Below are 17643 nucleotides of genomic sequence, written 5' to 3'. Positions count from 1 at the left end.
AAGGGCATGCCCATATAATCTTTTTCTATCAGAAATGCCCCAGGTGGTGCGACCAATGTCCATCACCCAGGTTTCTGTCTCCTTCAGTGGCTGTGGCAGAGGTGGCTTAAGGAGAGCACATGAAAAAAGCCACTATCTGAAATCTAATCCTCATGCTCCTTCTGCATCCTGCTGTTAGATTTCAGGTGTTAGCGGGAATATCACTGCCTTCCCAATAGGATCTGGTTTGCACCTTTTATCCATTAATTTGTCTAATCTATTTTGAAACTCTTGATGTGTTCTGACTTCACACTTTCATGCAGCAGCCAGTTTTAGAAGTTTATTACAGGCTTTGAAGAAAGGCACTTTTAAAAACCTGTTTTAAATTACATCTGATCAGTTTCAATACATGTTCTCTGATCCTGTACTGTAGGATTTAGTAAACAAGTTTAGCACTCATCTTCTGCGCTGCCTTCTTGATGCCATAAATCGGCTTCACCCCTCTTCAGCTTTCTCTCCAAACTGAAATGAAACCATAAGCCTGCTATTACTTTTTTGCAGTAAATTTAGATGTCCTTTTTTTTTTTTTTTTTTTTTTTTTTTTTTTGAGAAAAAAGATGCCCTTCTTGAGATGCAGAGACCAATTGTAGGTGATACTCAAGGTGTCAAGGTGTGGAGGCACAAAGATTTTCTACATTGTCAAAATGTACTCTTTGGTCTTGTTCTCAGTACCATTCCTGATACGGGCAATTTTAGCCACAGGTACACACTGTGTCAATGCTGATAGAGAACTGCTAACTCAGCATGGCTTGGACTGTTCTAAAGCACCACAGAATTGTTTAGGAGATGCTTAAATTATCTCCAAACAAGAGGCTAGATCACACCCAGACAGGGTAATGTCATGCAGAGATGCTTGCTTAAGCCCTGGAAGATTTACAACTACACAAAGGCAGTGTGCAAACTCCTCCTAGATTTGGCAGCAGCTTGTCCATCTAGGATGCCTACAATCACAGCACATCAGGTAAAGCAGGCAGGCCAACAGCTCTCCTTGCATTTGAAATGTCTTCAGAACAGTACCTCTCTTTTTGGCAGCCTTCTCCTCTCTCTCCAAGTTCTGTATACAATGTGAACAACATCTGCAGTCCATGTACAACAGAGTTACTAATTACAAGAAAAAATCACAGACCAGCAAATTCTCCACAATTTAAGACTTGTTTTCAGCCACCAAGAAACTTTATCAGTATCCCATCTGAAGGGCAAGGCATAACTGTTATGGGATAGTGCAGGATGGAAAGCATGAACAACTTCCTCTTCACCCAGTGCTGCATGTCTTCTCCCTCCCTATGTATGCCACTGATGCACCTCAGAAAATATTTATGAGTTCTCATTCAAATACTTCAGCTGATAAATTTAATATCATATTCTCTGGGGTAAGCAAAAAAATAAAATATTGCGTTGGCCTTCGCACATGTGGATATTATATTACTTTACAATGAAACCCAGCAAGCTGCACATTACAGTTTTTACCACAATCTCCTTGGTAGGAATGTTTCAAATACATTGCATATGTGTGAATACAATATAAGCATACTGAAATGCTTTGAACACTGTAATACATCAGACACTTGAGTCATGGAAAAAAAAAAAAAAAAAGCCTTCACCTATCTTGGCTCTTATCTCAAGTCTGTGCTGCTCCTTTATGTGTTTGACAGTGGTGTTCTTTGGTCTGATGGATGGCGCTACTTAAAACGTATGAAGTGAACTTCCAAACAACCGGATCCTTGACCACATCCCCCAAACCTGCTAGCTTGTTCGTTAAGTATGTCTGTGAAGGAAAGCAGACGAGAGTGCTTGCCCTGTGTGGTACAGCTCCCACAAAAACGGATTAAAGGTGTCGCAGCTGAACAACAAAGTCCTTGGGTTTAGCAAACACATTTCTACACACCGTAAAAGCCCCAACACCTGACGTGCTGGGGTTTTACAAGGCTGCAATGCTGGAAAGTAGGCATAGAAGCCGACAGCGTTCAAAGGCATTAAAGAGTCGCATTCCACATTCGCTTCCTGCGCTGCCAGCCCGCCGGGGTCACCGCGGCCGGCACCTGCTCCCGCCGGCCCGGGCTCCGGCCGGGGCTCGGCTGCCACCTCCTGCCTCGCCGGGGAAGCGCCACCGGGTCCCCGGGAGTGCCCGACACCCGCACGGCAGCCAGCCCCAGCACGGGCACCCGGGACAAGCAGAACAGGGTTTGGGGTCCTCATCCTCCCAAACGGGACTAGCTCCCCATTCTACACTTTGGGAAATTAGAACTTATAAGCTGCAGGCACCCATCCACGCAGACCTCCCAGTCTGAGACTCTTCTAACCTCTATTTTTCAAGAATAAAGCACACTTGGTAGCTTTCTATGCTTAAAACATAGAAAGAAATGAAAAAATAGAAAATGTCCATATGTGTGAGCACTATTCATTGCTTAAGAACAAAGCACTAGCAAGCTGGTACATCCAAGGAATGAAAGCACACGGTCAATGAACATTTCCAAGTGACTTACCAACCTCTACACAAGAGCTTGGTAGCACAAATATTCACCACCATTTTTAACCATAAAACAACAGTCTTCATTTTGGTTTGCTGGGGCTGGTTTTGAGCAGGGGGGTGGTGGTTGTTTGGTAGTATTTTTGGTTTTGTTGTTTGGTTTATTTTATACACTGCAGATTTCATCCCAGTAGAACCTTGGATCATTCTTAGGTTCTGCTGGTTTGCCTTCAAATTTCCTGAGACAACTGTAGAAAAAATAGCATATGACTGAATGTTTAAATAAATCATACATGCCAAGAGACTTGAACAGGACTGTACACACAGCCTTTCTTTCCCACCTAATACTATCTTGAGCTTTGTAATCTACCTTTAAAATGGGACACCCATGTGTCTGTGTGGATGCATCTTTGTTCTTCCACTCTTCTGTCCCTTGACAGTTGTTCTCCCTATACTTTGCCACTCATTTTATGGATTTTTATTGGCCGGAAATCAAGGCTGAGAGAGGGTCACCTCAAGGCTCATGGCCAGATTGTCTCTGTCTCATTGACTTAGCCTCTTGCAGTTGTTGCTCTGCCTCCACCTGTTACTAACCGTGTTGACCAGTTTGCTGTTTCTCTTATTAATATAAGAAAAATCACTCAAAATTCATGTCCAAACAGTAGCTTTAGGGGTATTTTCACACAATAACAAGTAAAAGAGGCACATATATTTCCAATAACTTTCATCTGAAAAGGACATGTATATGGTCTTGAAGGTCAGATAGAATGATGATGTTGTTCACAATGATCAAAATAGTATCAAGACATACTGGTTTTAAAAGAAAGTGTAGAAGTTGCTGTGCTGAAAAACAAATGGTGGATAACCATGAGGGAAGAGTCAGAACAAGCTGGGATTTTTATTTGGAGTGATGGAAGTCAGCCTCTGCAGAAACAAGATTTGCATTTACATGGTTTTTTCAAGTACAGTAGCTTGCTAAGTTTTGTGCTTGTAAAGGTACTTCTTGTACATGTGCTGACAAGCATTCTATATTGCTGCTCTGAAAACAGCAAAGCTGAAGGGTCATACTTGAATTTTGTCCATTCAAATAAATTGATGAAAAGGAATATATACCATAGCTCTATTGACATATGAACACTTTCATATATATGGATATCTAAGGGTGTTTCATTTTTTTTGTGGAGGCATTCTACAAAACATGACCTCAATTCCCTTAAACACATAGTCTTAAAACTAGAAACCTTTTGGTTTTTTCCCCCCATTTGCCTTCCTAAACCTGTCCCAAGCATCTGTATTATGTTATCCAACACACTGGCTGCTAACAATACAATCAATACAAAAGGTTACTTAGGGGTCATGGAATTTTTTCTGTCCTCAAAATACAAAGCTTATTTCAACAGGGATCTGATCGCTTTCACTGTAGAAAATGTCTTAGAACCACTCAGGTAAGAAGGAAAAATAAAGCATATTGGAAGTACATTTTTTTTTTTTTAATTTGGAAACAGGTAATTTAATAAACATTTTCCTGTATATCCACATAAAATACATTTTTTTAAGTTTCACAACTTGATCGTAAATTTTATAGGGCAGGAACCTGGCATGCCAGGAACTGACATAAATTTTTCATCACTTCTGGAAAACAGTATCTGTCTGCTTACACATTAGTATACTTTAGAACATCAACATACTAACACTACTGTTCTGCTTCAAAGTGTAAAACTTACCTTACCTCAGACCTTAGTCAGACTAAAACAGAGATCAACGGATTCCTGACTGTGACTGAGCTATAGGACAAGCTAGGTTGATTTGTACCTAAACATTTTCTCCCTTGTAGACATATTTTTATATAACTCTGTTTGGTGCCTAATAATCTTTCAGCAGTATGAAATATTAGGTATGAATAAAATATTTTTTTTTAAACAAAAAGTGTTTGGATTGTAATATTTTGAATTTTTTTTAATTTTTTTTAAAAGCATACTTGTTACTTTAAGTATCCCCATTTCATGTAATATTGTGTTGCTCAGAGGTCTCAGTGAAAATACTTTAAATACTTTTACTTACAAACTATAAACTCTCCCCCCCCCCCATTTTTGAATTGGAGAGGAGGGTAAGAGCTCCTTAAGACAAAGTGATTTTCAGATTAGTTTCCATTAGTTCATATAATATGACTTGGACACTTTCAGAATGAAAAGGAGGAAGCATGGTAACAAATGGCTGAAAGTTCAGGTATTTGTATAGTGATTTACTTCTGTAAAAGATTGTACCATAATTTAGACTAGATCAGGTACATGAAGCAGTTGATGTGCACTTAGGCGTTTTTGTGGTGGACTTTCATACAAAAATAATGCCAGTGCACCAAGAAATTATGAATGCATGTGGAATCATTACATACAACCCATACTAACCACTCCATCTGCTCAATTTATTAAAGAGAATCTCAAAACAAACATTTGTTTGTTGACCAACGGCTGAAAAAATGTGCATTTACTTAAATGTCTAAAACCATTAAAAACATAATTTGTCATTACTTCTGCTTTCCTTAAGGCTTAAAAATACAAATCACATATGTGCTCACCTAACATCTGCTATCTGGTTCCATGGTCTTGATGCCTAAAATTTTTAGCTTTTTCTATTTTTCTTATATTTGTAGCTTTGTAGATGGCTAATGCATGGCTGTAGCTCCTAGTAATTCTCCTGTCCTCTTTCCCTACATTTAGGAACAATAAGCTAACCTCCTAAACACATTCCTAAAATATTGTTTAGTCTTATTCCAAGAAGAGAACCAACTACAAGGATGTTCTGTTTTACAACCAGAATCTGGACTAGAGATAACAGAACTGGGGCAAAGAAGCTCCTGGGCTGCTTCCAGTGGGGTATTACCCTGGGAATTATTACCTAACCAACTAATCTTTTAATTGGACAATATGTGATAGGTATACTAATCAATTAACCTTATAAAAATTGTAGAATTACTGTGCCACGTTCAGTTTTTGCCATATCGTGTACCTGAAAGCTTTCAAGTACAGGTTTGCTTTTATGTTATGACTCTAATGTTGTTAGGGAAGATCTGTTCCATTTCCAGGCAACAGTCTAACACAAATTACAAATCTTACTAAGGCTTCACATCCCAAATATATAATCTCCAAGAGATCTTCAAGGCTGACAAATAGATATATGTTCAGAATTCCTTCACACCCTTGGATAAGAGACCTTTGCAAAGTCTTCAGGAAAGAAAGCAGGTTTCAGGGACAATGCTTGCACCAGCTTCAGGAACATAGACACCTGAGGAACACTGGCTTGCAGCTGCCATAGCCAGGTCTTTCAAAACGAACAGGGAACAAAATCAGAGAGGTATAGGCAATTCTTAACCAGAAATGTTATTAAAGAGAAAATATTGGGACCTATGCCTAATTTTTTACAGGTTATTTTGTGACCTATTATTAATTTTTTTTCTGTATGTGGGATTAGTTCTCACCCTTCATAAAGTACTTAATGCATTAAATAAGATAGGAACATCTCTTCTCTTGGCAAAGCAGGCAAAGCAAACAATTTTCTCTGAATAGCTGAAGCCCACAAAGTGCTTGTGCAGCAGATTTGCTGCTGACAAGCCCTGATGCCCCAACACTTGTGCTACTGCAAAGCACACCAGCACACTACAATGTGATCCTGCTGAGCGAGCTGTCCTAAAACAAAATTACCTTCAAGCAAGCTCTCAGGCTCACACATCAGAAGCACACACACACCCTTTTAACAAGAAGCAGCAGAGTAGCTGTGCCACTATCCCAGACTCCAAGGAGCTGAAACAGTGAAATATGCACTGTCATGGGAAACAGCGGAGGTCAGGTGTAACCAATTCTCCTACAGGAGCTGCTGTCAGGCCCATGGCTCCATCAAAGAAGGAACTGTGTAAATGTGCTGGTGCTGCTGTTGTCCAGACACTCGAGCTTTTGTGACCTACACAAAACCAGTAGTGGTCCAGATGACACACCAGTGGTTCTAAAAGAAAATGACCTTAACTGGTTTCAAGACTTTTTTTGTTTAAATTATCATAAAGGATGTTCTCCAGTGCTCTCTAGAAGTCTGTTCTTGACACATTCACAATGACTGACCAGAATTTCTTCAAAGCACTTTGTTAGCTTTCTACTTCATGGTGAAACATATTTTAGGCCTGTAAACACCTACCCTTCCACACAAAATCACCCAAACCTGCTATTTCAGTCAGAAAAAAAAATCAAAATCCATAAAACATGCATCACTGAGTAAACCATTCTGTGCTATCCCTGTTTCAAAGGGAAAACATGCAAGTGACATTAAATACAATGAACAGAGGAAAAGTCAGGGTCAGTCCTGGAACCCTAACTCTGAAGTCTTTAATTTCTATTCCCATGTTTAGTGCTAACCACATGCATTCTGGAGGCCAGTAATGTACCTGTCTGGGCAAGGGGGCTGCAACCTCAAATAGAATCCCAAACCCTACTCCTTCAAAACCTTACCTGAAATCCCGCAGGATATATCAAAATCAGTCCATCTTCTACAGTTAAGCAAAAAATATCCTTTTTAAAGAAAGCATGAAGATATTGGCTCTCTTTAGTCTACAAAAGAGAGGCCTCAGAGAAGCATTTACTAAGTCATGCAGTATGAAGGATTAACAGTCACTTCTTTGCCTCAGCCAATTCAGAAAAATTAACTTGTACTATCAAGATGAATCAAAAGCCTTGGGTAGAATTTGGGTCTCAGGAAGTTTCTGAAAATAAACCAAAACCTAGGGATAATCTTAAGTAAAAAGCATAAAGCAAATCAGTTCTCCAGTGCTTACTCTGCATAGGCTCCAAGGTCACGTCTTATGTTTAATTTCCTGGAAAAGCCCTGATTTGACACTTAAGCATTTTGATAAGAAAATTTACGTTTCAACCTAATTCCTTCTTTCAAAAAAACATTTAGGAAGTGTTGATTCTATTCCAATGAAAAAAACTCAGCATGGAAAGATGTCATTCCCTAGTATTAATATTCATTGTTATGTAAAATGGTACAGAGACACTAAAAAAAAAAAAACCAACAAAAAAACCAAAAACATTCCTGAACATTTACTGAGGTGTCATTCCACTGCAGCAAAAGAAACACTGCCTAACAAACTGCTTGTAAACTACAGCCCCCCTTACTTTAATCCCTTCACAGGAATTAAGAGGAAATGTAATAACACAGCTACTGCTAATTCAGTTGCCCTTCTACTGGTATAAATCAAGCACAAAAAAGATTTTGATGTTATTTTTCTCATACCACGTTAAAACATGTTAAATAAGTATTTTGTTAACCTAAATAGTTTGTGTGAGCTGGATTCTTCTCAACTTGGTTGCAGGCTTAACACATATGAATTAAACCATGGAATGTATTAGGTTGGAAAAGAGCATGGAGTCCAACTGCAAACCAAACACTGCCAAGCCCACCACTAAACCATGTTCTTAAGTGTCACATCTACAGGTCTTTTAACTGCTTCCAGGACTGCTGATTCCACCATTTCCCTGGGCAGCTTAATCTAATGCCTGACTGTATTTCCTAATACCCAATCTGAAACTCATCCGTCCATTTTCTCCTAACCTGTAACTTGCTCCTTCAGAGAAGAGACCACCTCATTACAACCTCCTTTCAGATGGCTGTAGAGAGTGGCATAGTCTCCCACAAGCCTCCTCCAGGCTAAATAACCCGCTTCCTAACTGGCTCCAGACTCTTCACAAGATTTGCCATCCTCCTTTGGACAAATCTTAAGGTCTGTAACATGCATTAGTTTAGCAAAAGGATACACACCATACAGGTTTAAGCAGGTGACTTCATTGAGTACACCTGAAAATGTTACTATAGAAACCTTTTCAACAACCCAAGTCACTCAACTCGAGCTACTACAAGTAGCAGACAGGGCCAAAACTACGAGACCCTTCAAGAGCCTAAAAGAGAGCTGCAAGAAAAGTGCATCTGAGCCCAGCTGGAGAAGATGATTGCCTTCACTCTCATGACTCGAGATATCAAGAGGGGTTACAAACCATAATGAAAACTTAAGTTGAAGAGCCTGAAAACAGATTAAACATTCCCATCTCCTCAGCCACAGGGGCTCATCCCCACATATTCACATTCATCTTACACATCAGCATAATCATCAATTCCATATGACTCACTCCACTTAAGAGCTACTCAGCACAAAATTTAAGACAAATAAAACAACTTGCAGGAGGGTAACAAATCACACCAGTCTGAATCCCTTGCTTCCAAAAAACAGACAAAAACACAAGTTCTGAACAAAGTTATCAATTAACTACTCCAAAAACCAAAACACTGGGCAAGTTAGGAGTTTAACACTGCCTAATCTGAGCAAGTGAGAACTACTTGGCTACCCTACAGAGAACTACAGAATCAGATCTACAAGTGCATGACAATACTAGTTAGAAGATATTATCATCCACAATTTGAGGCAGAGGAACAAGTAAAACACATATTGTGTCCATTAACTTCCCTGGCTAAATCAGGAATACATTTATAGAAATCCTGCAACATCTCAGAAGAATTGGGAAACAGTTAAGGCTGTTCTTCTCATTTGTCTCAGGAGAAGGACCCAAACTTTTATCACAGAGGCACTGTTTAGATAAGTTACTCAGAATCCTAGAAATACAGACCAAAGCACTAACAAGCAAGGATAGTATTTAACTGTCTACATTATTGCCATGTTCTAGCTGGTAACTTCTGGGGTAGGAACAGAAAACAGAATTACCCTAAAAGAGGAATGGTGGCAGGGATCTCCAGGATCTTTTTAGCAAACTGACACAGGTAAAGCACTAATAAATTACACCAACATTTGGGAAGTTTTTTGCATCTTCTGATGCTATCCTTTACAACAGTTCTTTTAACTGTTCCAGACACCAAACCATTAATCACACATACACTAGACTGGTTCAAAATTTATTTGTCATTCATTTCTTGCACTTGAAGTACTCTTCGATGACATCTTTGGCCTGAGATTCCTTGCCATAGTCCTGTAACACAAAATTACCCATTGTTAGCATAAAGACAGACCCATCCTATATTTTACAAACTTTTTCACAAGGACAATTGGATTCTGACACTTTTTCCACAAGAAATACCCAAAATTCCACACAAGTAAGCTCAAGCAATTTGCCAGTTTTTCCCCTCTTCTTTAATAAGACCATTCTAATAAAGTACTGTTCTATTTCACTCAAATGTAGCACCCTTAGACAAGAACACAAACACAATCTTTTCTGCTTAAAGAAACTTAAGTAAAGCATGTGAAAAAGTAGCATAACTATGAAAATGCATGCAGAAGGCACTAGTCTTCATTCTGAAGATGTAGCCATCTCTTGGGACCTCAGAGACCACACAGTCTTCAAGGCTCGTACTGTGGCTTTACTCTGCCAGTGTTGTTGTGAAATAAGCTCCGCAAAACATTTTTAAGTTGAGCGGACACACTGAACTGGCTCTTCTGTCTAAAGCAAAGCTTCCTATCTTCTAGGTAGGCCTTTCCTTTTAATGATTACTGGCAGATAGGCATAGATACTTTGAAGGCACAACCATTAACTCACAAAAAGTACATGAGTAAATAAAAATCACAGGGACTATGAAACAGGAAAGCAGCTTCTATTCACTATCAACAATATAAAACTATTAAAAAAAATAGGAGCTGTGTTTAACAGTCCCTTATCTAAAGCAACCTTTGGTTTACTACTTATTTTCAGAAGTGAAGAAATAACACATAATTAGCAATCTTACTTTGACAACCACACAACTGCAGCCCACCACTTTGCGAGGTTTTCCTTCTCTGTCGATCTTGCAGAGACCTACCCATTCGCCCAGCTTCTTGTTGTCATCAACCTGTGCAGAGCATCACATCACATTAGAACTTGCCATTTCTGGCACAGCTGGCTCAGCCCAGAAGCTGCTGTACTGTCAGAAGCATTGGGTAACGGATGGCTGCTTTCCTCACAGGCATCAGCAGAGGGAGCCAAAGTATCATCATCGTACAGCTTGAGCCTCCCTGAAGTCAAGAATGTTTTCTCCCACCTTCCACTCCCAGCAATAATTTTAGTTCTTATTATACAGACACCAGAATTTACGTAGCTGTGCAAAATAACCAATCCACATCCCTTGCCATTTACACCCCCAGCTTTTGTACTGTGGAAAAACGGCAATCATGCAGAGCCAGAACAATCTGCTGCCAAGGGAAGTTCTGCCTAGGTAAGCCATACACAGAGTAACAGTAGTGCTCTAAAGCTTCAGCTCTCCACATGCTGAAACAAGGAGCATAACTGCTCCAAACTTTTGTCTCAAGTTGACACTCACCTTTATTAAGTTGATCTGATGTTCTGCACAGAGTGCTTCAACCAATTTAACATATGTGGGTTCATCACAGTTTGAGGCCAGTACACAGAGGTGGGCTTGGCGTCTAAAAAAAAAGAGAACTAACAGATGTTACTTGAGGCACTAATTAAAATTTCTTGGTAATCAAAACTAAAAATAATTGCCTTCAACACATGCATTTCTAGAGAACCACTTCCTAAGTTTTAACTTTTGGTTACAAGGCACCATAAGCTTTTGAAATACTAAATATACTTTTGATGTGATTTGCCATTTTTAATGTTTTTCATATATACATTACAGGCTATTTATACATTGTTAGCTTTATCCTCAGATTCTACTCTTGTTTTGAAAGCTTCTAAAAATCCCACTAAATCAATTATCAGCCACTGCAAAAAGGTCTGATGACTGGATAAACACCAGGTCACCTACAGAACTGTCATTGTTACAAGGCAACCAAGTTACAAGTCACTTTTTCTTATTTACCACTGATTACAGTAATTCAACATTAGAATTTTAATTAAAAATTTAATTTAAAAGCTTGTATTTCCACGTCAAGGTGTTTTAAGTTCTTCAGAACAATCTTTTCTACTTACGTTCAGAGAAGCTGTAATGACAGGGCCTCAATTCTAATTAGGATCTTTGTATACTGTGGTACAATGTTAAGATACCAAAGGGATACCTGACAACAGAGAGAGCTGAGTAGGTCTTCTATGCTTGACCTAATGAAATGTGGCCTCTGCAAACAAAGTCAGTTTTCCCTAAAAGGACCTTCCTTATCAGGAGTGTCACCAGAATGCCAGAAACATTGCCAAGCAAGAACAATCACACACACGTGTACAAACCTCACACACATCATCTGAACACACAGCTTTTATAAAGCAGTAGCTGCATTCAGAAGAACTCACACAAACCAGCTGTCAGTCACCTACATTGTGTTTCTCTGTCCTTGTTTAGTGCCTTGTCCCAAAGGTTTCTGCATACAGGTTTGTCAGACAGCAGTTATCACTCACAGGACGAGTGAAGGGGTATCCGACTGAGAAGTCATCACCCAAACACTGTAGCTTTACATTTAAGCAGATTTTCCTTGCAAAGCAAGTACAGATTTGCATATAAACGCACGTACGCAGTATGTGTACAGGTATACCTGTATATACAGATATATTTTGCCCCAGTTGCCGTAACTGATTGCCTAATGACTGGCATTTAAGTTCAATGCTGTTTTGACATTGCACCTTGACAACTTACTTACTGTTGCAATATACAAAAAAAGACAGCAGAAAAACTCTAAGAAAGCTATGAATATAAAGCTTTTTCGTTAAAAATGAAACTAAATCTTCCAGGAAAAGTCTGAAACAATCATCTTGCATAAGTTTTAAGCTAAACACCTGAACAAAATGGCCACTGCAGGTGTTCAACACACCTCATCACAAGGTCTCACCCAGTTTTACTATTCACAGCAGAGAAACTGGTGACACCACACTTACTTGTCCAAGGCTTTGGCTGCTTCACGGATACCGCGAGCAAGGCCATCGTGGATAAGTGCGGTCTTCAGCACTTCTTGCAGAGCGGTGTTAACATCCATTACACCTCCAGCAGTAATGCTAAAGAGAAAACATAAAATGCTCTGATCGTGCCAACAACTTTCAACTAAGAGCAAAAGCTTCCCGTTCACCTGCAAGCATCCGGCCGTTAAAAAGTACAGAAAAAAAGCAAGTTAAAGCACTATACCGAAGAAAGAACAGACGAAAGATGAACTTGAAAGAAGTTAAGGCATTAAATCCTCCTGGCGAGCCACCGGGCCATGCTGCCTCCGTGCTGTTTTAGGGAGGAGGACGCCATGCGCACAGCGGCCCTGCCAGGCGGACCCCGCGCCCATCTCCCGGCCTGCAGCCCGCAGGAAGCACGCAGCAGCACCGCGCCGGGGCCTGCACACGCGGCACAGCCAGAGCTCCCGAGCCTGACGCGCAACGGAGCGACCCGGCCCCTCCGCCCGCCGCCCCCGACGGCCCCGGCCCTGCTCACCCTTCCTCGGCCATGGCGCTCTCGGTGGGTGCGGTCCCCGCCTGGGTTCCTACTGCAAATACAGACACAGGCCGCCCCGGTGAGCGGCGCCGGCCGCCCCGGGGCCCCCGCCCGGCCCGCTCCCGCCGCGATGCCCCGAGGGCCGGGGGGATCCCGCCCGGCCGGGCCCCGGCGCCATCGCGGACACTCACCCGGCACCGCCGCGCGCCGCTGCACAGAGAGGGGGCGCGGCCGCCGCCGCGCGCTCTTATAGCGCCACAGGACCCCGGCCTGTGCGCGCGCGCGAGCGCCGGGGCTGCCCTTCGCGGTGCCTGAGGCTTACCTGCGTCGTGTCCGCGGGAGGGGGAGATTTGTGCACATTTGAAAGCAAGAGCTGGGAAGTGGTTTGAAAGAGAAATTAAAGGATGAAACCGAATAGCTGTAAGCAATAACTGAAACTGGCTTTGTCGAACAAATACTCTATGGGAGGCTATACCTCTGCTGTTATCAATGGCTGACCCCAGCAGTCACAGCAGAGGCTCTTCTTCAATGAGGATTAAATAAAGCCCCACAAGAAACTCGGTTTGCTATTTTCCAGGGAAAGAACGGTGCAAATATAGTCTCCAAAGGAAAGCTATCACCCAAGAGGTTCTATAAAAAGGAACATTGTTCTTTTAATGGAAAAACCACTTTTAAGTGCTTAAAGTCTCCATTTGATTTGGGGGAGCAGCCTCTGGGGGGAAAACCAACTGTGACGGCTGGGCAGGAGTCACCTAGGGGTGGATCACCAGCCAGGAGTCACCTGGGCTGCTTCCCTAGGGCAGGACATGCACCTGGTGCTGCCAAAGCGGTCACTGGCCTCACTGGCACCATCCCTGTGTCGCTGGTGGCCAAGAAATGGGGAACATGGAGAAAACACCCTAATTCCCCTCTCTGCCAGCGGGTCACAACACTGAGCTGTAGGTTGGAAACCTCGTAAGTGGGACTGCTCACCCCTGTTCCCGTCACACACACACAAGTGATTCAGCTGATGGCGAGTGCAGCCCAGCCACCACGCTGCAATGTGTTCCTTGCTCTGGTGCTGTCAGTCTGACACAGGCTTTGTCCATCCCAGCTGCTTCAGCCAACTTGACTGTTGGGTACTCTACATGTCACCATCTTAGTAAAAAGTACATAGTGATAAAATATAAAAGAAATAGGTAACAAATATTGATAGCCGTGGTTTGTGGCTAGTGCAATCAAACACATTTGTCACCAGTGTTGTCACCCACCTTTTCCACAATATGTTCTTCCTTGGTCTTCCTGGTGTTGCCAAGCAGCAAGATGTAAGCTAAATACAGCTAGGGAAGAGACACTGTGCACAAAGCGACTCACTAGAGCTGGTCAGGGCAGAGGAGGACAGAGAGGAAAAGTGGAACCTGCTCAGCTGTCTCGGAGCCACCCCCCACATGCCCCCAGCTCAGGCTGCACAGCCTTTCAGAGCCTGCCCAGGGGAAAGGCCTGGCTGGGGGCTGCAGCACTTCCAGGCTCCAGCTGCGAGACACAGCTCAACTCTTGAGGCAGTCACGTACATTTACACTACAGAGCTCTAGATAGGGCAGGAGCCAACCTGTAAGCAATTCATGGAGAGAGAAGCACAGTATGGGGGCAGTCCTCTCCCTGCAAGCTGAGCTACCAAGGACAAAGGGGATAGGAACTACACTACCCCTGCTAACATGGGCAGCCTCTGAGATGCATTTGGCACCACCAACACTGCTTGGTGTTTCATTGCTTGAAACTCTGAACTGCAGCTCCTGTTGCAATACCCCAGTGTGTTGCAACCACTGCAGTCCCAACACAGATATTCTAATTTAGCAGCTCCTGTGAGACATGTGGTCCTGACTTCTTCCTTCCTTCCTCCACAAAAAGTGGGAACATGCAATTTCCTCGGAAAGCATGCAAGCACATACAAATAATACTGCCTGCTTTTTTCCCATCTCTTCAGGGGAGAATGTTTTTCCCTATATCCACCCATCACTTAATCTTCTTGTGCCCTTGAAAAGCCTCAAAGGCACCTAATCTATAGAGTATTTTTGTACTGAGTGGAACAATATACCATTATCTCCCCTAGAGGTCTTGAAAGGATAAGAAGTCTGTATGCAGCCTAAGACACATCACTATCTCCAGGAAGTGCTATATACATTCAGCCCAGAAGATGGAAGTATGCACATCTGAAAGCTTTTTATTACAACAAAAATGATAATAACAGTCAAAGTATAGTCTAATATTCTAGCAGTAGAACACTAAAAAGCAGTTTTCCTAGAACAGTTGCAAGAAAACAAAGCTGTGCTGAGATAAAAGTTAGGTATTTGTAGAGAGGAGGTTTTCATTGGCACTGAACTCTGTGTGGAAATGTTGATACAGCCTAGTAGGAGTATGTTATTTTTGTCTAATAACTACTGAAAGTGTGTGATCCTGTTGGAAGGTCTGCTTCATTGCACGCTGTGACCTTAGCGTTCATATGGGCATTCTGCATGCTGTTGGTACTACTCCACCTGCTCCACCTTTCTGTCCATATTCCTAGAAGCAATAGCTAGTTACTTAAGCTCTGCATTTTCCCTTGGAGTTATGTTCATTGAGCACCCTGCAATTCAAATGCTGGCATACAGCCATGGAGAATGACATGTTTAAACCAAGGATTGCAGTCCTGTGCTAAAAGTGCTTGCAGTGCACTTGAGGCTGGGTGAGTGGTGTAACGAGAGTGCTAGAAAATGAGGAGCTGCCAGCTGCAGGGTTCTAAAGGGCTGAGGTGTTGTCAGTGCAGATGCTGACCTGCAGCTTCACTCAGCAGCCAGCCTCAGCAAAGGAACTTGGTCCTCTCAAATTTTGGTTATATTACAAGCAGCATAACATGCTACCTATAAACTTGGATTTGGGGAGAGGAAGATGAGCTGCTGTCACATGGCATTCAAGAATTTTGATTCTCTCCAGCCTGGTGTTCTGAGTGATCCATTTGGACTCACCATCTTGCTGCATATATTTAAAAACCCTTTGGTTATAGCTACTGACCTTTGTGCTTGCCATTCAGTTCCTTGACTCTCCCTGACTGTCTCTCTTTCCAGGCTGGCAGCCTTCCTTTATTTTTCCACTTTGATCAAAATGGGAACTGAACTTGGGGACTTTTTCAGAAGAGCAGTACTGCAGCAAGACTATAATGGTTCACTCTTGTCTCAGCCATCCTCTTCCTGCTCCTTTTTCCCATTATGTCTCCTTGTCTCTTGCTCTGGTAACATTTATCTTCCCCTTGTACTCACCCTGGAAACCACAACCCATGTTTTCTTCAAAATGTCAGACTTCAGGGGTAGTTTAACTGCCATATTGTAAACTGGAGACTCAGGAATTGAGTAATGAGCAGTTTAGACAGTGGCACAGTGTGGTATTATCAGGTATTGCAAACCCCCAAGAGAGGTCCATGACACTGCTAAACTCTGAATAATACGTTCTGAAATTCTTGCAAAAACGCTTTCATCTCACATCTGTCTCTAGAAATACAAAACACAGGCATGAACAATAAATAAATGTCATAGGATAGAATTGTTTCATTTTCCTTGCAAAACAGAAATTATTTCTCAGTCGTGTGCAAAATCAAGCTGGAAGCCTTCTTTTTCTATATCCACAGAAGTTCTGCTCATGAGCCCCAAGAGAGAGATGTGCATTTCCAAGTGCCTCCAGATGTAGAAAAGAACAGCCACCCAGGTGCAAGAGATATCTGTGTCAAGTTTCAAGTGCTTGAAGAAATTATGGAGAGGTAGTTCTGGAGTTTCAGAAAGAGGACAAGCTATGGTATTTCAATGCCAATTTGAAATTAACTAAGGCCTTGATTCATGATAACTGAACAAAACAGTTTGCTGGTTTCTGTTGCCTTCTACAGATTTTGCATGAGGTGCTAAAAGGATGTGGTTATCATGTGGTCACATTAGAGTAATTTTAAACTATTTCCCAATAGCATTGTGCAGCTGCTGACAAAAAAAATATGATGTAAATATGCACTAAGGATTTTCTTGATTGCAATGCAAGTCTTTCTAAGATCTCTACAACTATACAGAGCAATAATAAGGAATATGTATTCCCACATGTGCTGAGCATTTCATAATGTCCCGGATACCCATGAAGGAAGTTACTCTTAATGCAATTGTCCTTCATATGTTTTTACCTTGTGAACATAAGCCATGAATTTGATTTTATGTCTAGGATTTATAGAGAACTAGTGCTCTAAACATTGAATCCTACATTCAGTTTGGAATCTGAAAGAAAAAAATATGTGTTATTAAAGTTGTTGCAGATGTGACATAAGCAAGAGGGGCTTCTATGCTTTGAAAAAATATATATTTTTATTAGACTTTATAAACTGTTGTAATAGGCTGGTAACAGGTCCTGGTTCTAAGGTTAGCAAGTATTTGTAGGTCTACTGGTTTTGGCTGGGGTAGTGTTATTTGTCATCACAGTAGCTAGTATGGGGCTGTGTTTTGGATTTGTGCTGTAAACAGTGTTGATAACACAGGGATGTTTTAGTTTCTGCTGAGCAGTGTTTGCACAGAGCCAAGGCCTTTTCTGCTTCTCAGCTCACTGCACCAGTGAGAATGCTGGGGATGCACAAGGAGCTGGGAGGAGATTCAGCCAGGACAGCTAACCCCAACTGACCACAGGGATATCCCATACTGTATGATGTCATGCTCTCCATATGCAGAGCTGGGGAAAGAAGAAGAAAGTAGGGGACATTTGGAGTGATGGCATTTGCC

The 17643-nt window shown here is 41.8% G+C and overlaps 1 protein-coding gene and 3 non-coding genes across 5 annotated transcripts; all 4 read right to left on the bottom strand.

Moving 5' to 3' along the window:
- Positions 1 to 9435: 9435 nt before the first annotated feature.
- RPS12 (ribosomal protein S12) lies at positions 9436 to 13172 on the bottom strand. Of its 2 annotated transcripts, XM_068184509.1 has the most exons (6): positions 13078 to 13172; positions 12887 to 12938; positions 12349 to 12465; positions 10847 to 10949; positions 10277 to 10378; positions 9436 to 9525 (listed from the first exon to the last, which is right to left on the bottom strand). In XM_068184509.1, exons 2-6 carry the CDS (start codon positions 12898 to 12900, stop codon positions 9463 to 9465), a joined length of 399 nt encoding a protein of 132 aa, XP_068040610.1. In that variant the 5' UTR covers positions 12901 to 12938; positions 13078 to 13172; the 3' UTR covers positions 9436 to 9462. The 2 variants fall into 2 exon arrangements, with proteins under 2 accessions (XP_068040610.1, XP_068040612.1); XM_068184511.1 differs by lacking the exons at positions 12887 to 12938; positions 13078 to 13172 and having other exon boundaries at positions 10847 to 10965.
- Positions 9853 to 9987, bottom strand: LOC137472041 (small nucleolar RNA SNORA33). The gene has a single exon (XR_010997996.1). It is a non-coding gene; the product is annotated as a small nucleolar RNA SNORA33 (small nucleolar RNA).
- Positions 10445 to 10531, bottom strand: LOC137472042 (small nucleolar RNA SNORD100). Its single transcript, XR_010997997.1, has one exon. It is a non-coding gene; the product is annotated as a small nucleolar RNA SNORD100 (small nucleolar RNA).
- LOC137472033 (small nucleolar RNA SNORD101) lies at positions 11848 to 11918 on the bottom strand. The gene has a single exon (XR_010997988.1). It is a non-coding gene; the product is annotated as a small nucleolar RNA SNORD101 (small nucleolar RNA).
- Positions 13173 to 17643: the final 4471 nt, after the last annotated feature.

This window comes from Anomalospiza imberbis, chromosome 3, assembly GCF_031753505.1.
Source record: "Anomalospiza imberbis isolate Cuckoo-Finch-1a 21T00152 chromosome 3, ASM3175350v1, whole genome shotgun sequence".
Lineage (NCBI taxonomy): Eukaryota > Metazoa > Chordata > Aves > Passeriformes > Viduidae > Anomalospiza > Anomalospiza imberbis.
Note: the sequence above shows the minus strand (reverse complement) of the source record. Positions and strands in the feature narration are given on the sequence as shown.